Below are 2548 nucleotides of genomic sequence, written 5' to 3'. Positions count from 1 at the left end.
CGACCAAAAAGAAAGAAAGAAAGATAAAGATACCCAATGCCACTGGTCTAAGTTCGCATTCTTCATGTTAAGCAGCATTAATCAAGAATTAACTTATACTCTAATCTAAAAAATAGGATTGACATATTCAACCAAGATGTTATATAGGTTATATTAGGAGAAAACTCTTTTGATATTTATATAGGAGAAGGAATATATGAGAGAAAGCTATATGTTTTTTTCTTCTCAAGGTTAGCTCCTATGCCACACGTAAAGTCGAGTCTAGCGCCCGCGTATGTGGCCACTAGCCCACTTACCTTAAAGCTTAATTAGGACTTTAAAGGACATAATTTCTATAAAAGCAAGATAACTTGATTTTACATATCCAATGTGGAACTAAACAAAGGGGTATTTTAAAACTTTTGAAACATTCAAAAGGAAAGAGATAAAGTTCCACTTAAAATTTAAATCCTTTTTAAAACAGAAAATTTCTAAAAATTTCCAACAAAAATAAACCAAGTAGACAACATAAACCTAGGCTTTTATGTATAGGATATAAGGGAAAGAATCTAATATTTAATCATCATCATAATCCTCATCATCTATAGAGTTTTTACAAGTTGAAAAATATAAAAACCTCTCTAACTGAATTAATTTGATTGGAGGACCTCCAATGCAAAATAAAACTATTGATGGTAAAAGGATATTCTAATTATGCAAAATGCATTGAGCAAATACTCTAGCTTCAGGCAGCAGAAGAAAAAAAAAAATCTTAACGACAACTGCCAAAATCTATACAAAAATATAGAGCCATGATAAACCTTACATGATCCACTAGTGTCGTAGCTGATGCGACCTTAATAAAATCCAGTCATCTCGACTAGAAACAAACGGCTTTCACCATCATAATTTGCTAATTACAAAGGCCAAGAACAAAGAGTTTTCTGCTAGCCACAACCAAATAATCAGCAGAAGATATAGATACCAAATAGAAGAAGACTCATTACTACGATCCAACCTGCAGTCATTGTTTAATAGTTGGTACCATGCTAAAAGAATAGATTTTCCATGCTGCAGTCACTTGGGTTCAAAGAAGAAAAATACAAGTGAATTAAAAACATGCATCCGATAATATATATATGTACATGTTTCTATCTTGTCCCATATTTTCTGAACCATCATTTCCTCAAACTTGACATTGCATTTATTACACAACACCTAACATTATCTATTCATTACACCTCCATGATCTCGCAGACTCAAACCACGGTGGCCGGCTTTGACCGGCGCCGGCCGGCCAGCACCGGCGCCTCCACCACGTCCCCTCTCGTCCCGCAAATCGCCACCGCGTGCCGCATCCAGAATCCGCCCATCCTTCTAGCAACCACCTTCCTCTCTTCCGGCTCCTTCCGCCGCATGCGGTGGTCGTCGGCGGTGCTGCTCGCCGCGATGAGGCGGTCGAGCTCCCTCGTGATCCTCTCGAGCTCGTAGAGGTCGAGGAGAGAAGTTGACGTCCCTGGGCCTGGTTCCGGCGATCCCGAGACCGCGGCGAGTGCCTCGAGTTTGTAGCGGGAGGGGCGGGGGGAGCGGGCAGCGCCACCGCGCGGGATGACGAACTCGCGGCCGGCCCGGCCCTCGTTACCGGAGCCGTGCTGGTACCACGCCCGGGCCGCGGCCTTCACCAGCGCCAGCTCGTCCTCCTCCCCCGATGCCGTGCTCGCCATTCCCTTCCGCCAATCCATTGAGGGAGATGGGGAGTGAGAGAGAGTTTGTCATTCAACAGACGAGAGAAACTTTGAAGGAAGGAAGGAAGGAGGCGTAGTCGTGAAGAGAAGTGGGCATTTATTTGTAGGGCCTAATCAAGTTTAGAATTCTACGGAGGCTTGCTTCGAGGAAGTTTCATGAAGTCATATCACGTGCAGGATGCAATGGCACGATGCTTTTGGAAACTTAGCGTGTATGGAGGGGACTAATGTTGCGTTCCAAAGGAGGTGACGGAGAGGACATGATGTGGAGCCCGTCGTTGCTTGAGGGTGTCGTAGCGCTTGTCTGCGTCACGGAAGGTTGTTCTCGGAAATGAAATATTTGGTGGACCACGGCAGAATCCGTGGCTTGTCTCCTAACACAACTTTTAGGCCGTCTAAATCATCACAGCCTATGCATGCAACGGTGATTGGATTAGCGTGGAAGCCGCTGTATACACGGGTTAGTAAACATGGAATGGATTAAGATTTCAACGTTTTTTATTTGCAAGTTGCCCAAGAATTTGACAAAAACCATGAGTGTGTGGTAGATACCCATGCTTTGAGTTAAAAAGAGATCAACAAAAAAAATTCTTCATCAAAAATTAAATCACTTTAGGTAGTGTTTGGTGATTTAATTGGGATTGCCAACGCATTGTTGATTTTTATTCTAGGATAATCGGATCCTGATAATCTAAGATCACCACGTTTAGTATGCTATATTTTAGTAGTTAAAAATTTTCAGGTATTTATAAGTAACCTATCTGGTAGTCCATAAAAATCAAAGATCACTGACTACATAATACCAAAATTAGCCTTCATATATT

General features: G+C 42.2%; 1 protein-coding gene across 1 annotated transcript; it reads right to left on the bottom strand.

The window, feature by feature from the left end:
* Window positions 1-1088: 1088 nt before the first annotated feature.
* LOC120111744 (uncharacterized) lies at window positions 1089-1801 on the bottom strand. The gene has a single exon (XM_039129630.3). The coding sequence runs from the start codon at window positions 1719-1721 to the stop codon at window positions 1239-1241; it is 483 nt and encodes a 160-aa protein (XP_038985558.3). The 5' UTR covers window positions 1722-1801; the 3' UTR covers window positions 1089-1238.
* Window positions 1802-2548: the final 747 nt, after the last annotated feature.

This window comes from Phoenix dactylifera, chromosome 5, assembly GCF_051530095.1.
Source record: "Phoenix dactylifera cultivar Ajwa chromosome 5, Ajwa_hap1_PhDact_Kaust_v1.1, whole genome shotgun sequence".
Classification (NCBI taxonomy): domain Eukaryota; kingdom Viridiplantae; phylum Streptophyta; class Magnoliopsida; order Arecales; family Arecaceae; genus Phoenix; species Phoenix dactylifera.
This window is presented reverse-complemented; position numbering and strand designations above follow the sequence as displayed.

Bases quoted from the DNA above. Each gene is read 5' to 3' on its own strand.
- LOC120111744 (XM_039129630.3), bottom strand. From the start codon at position 1,721: ATGGATTGGCGGAAGGGAATGGCGAGCACGGCATCGGGGGAGGAGGAC.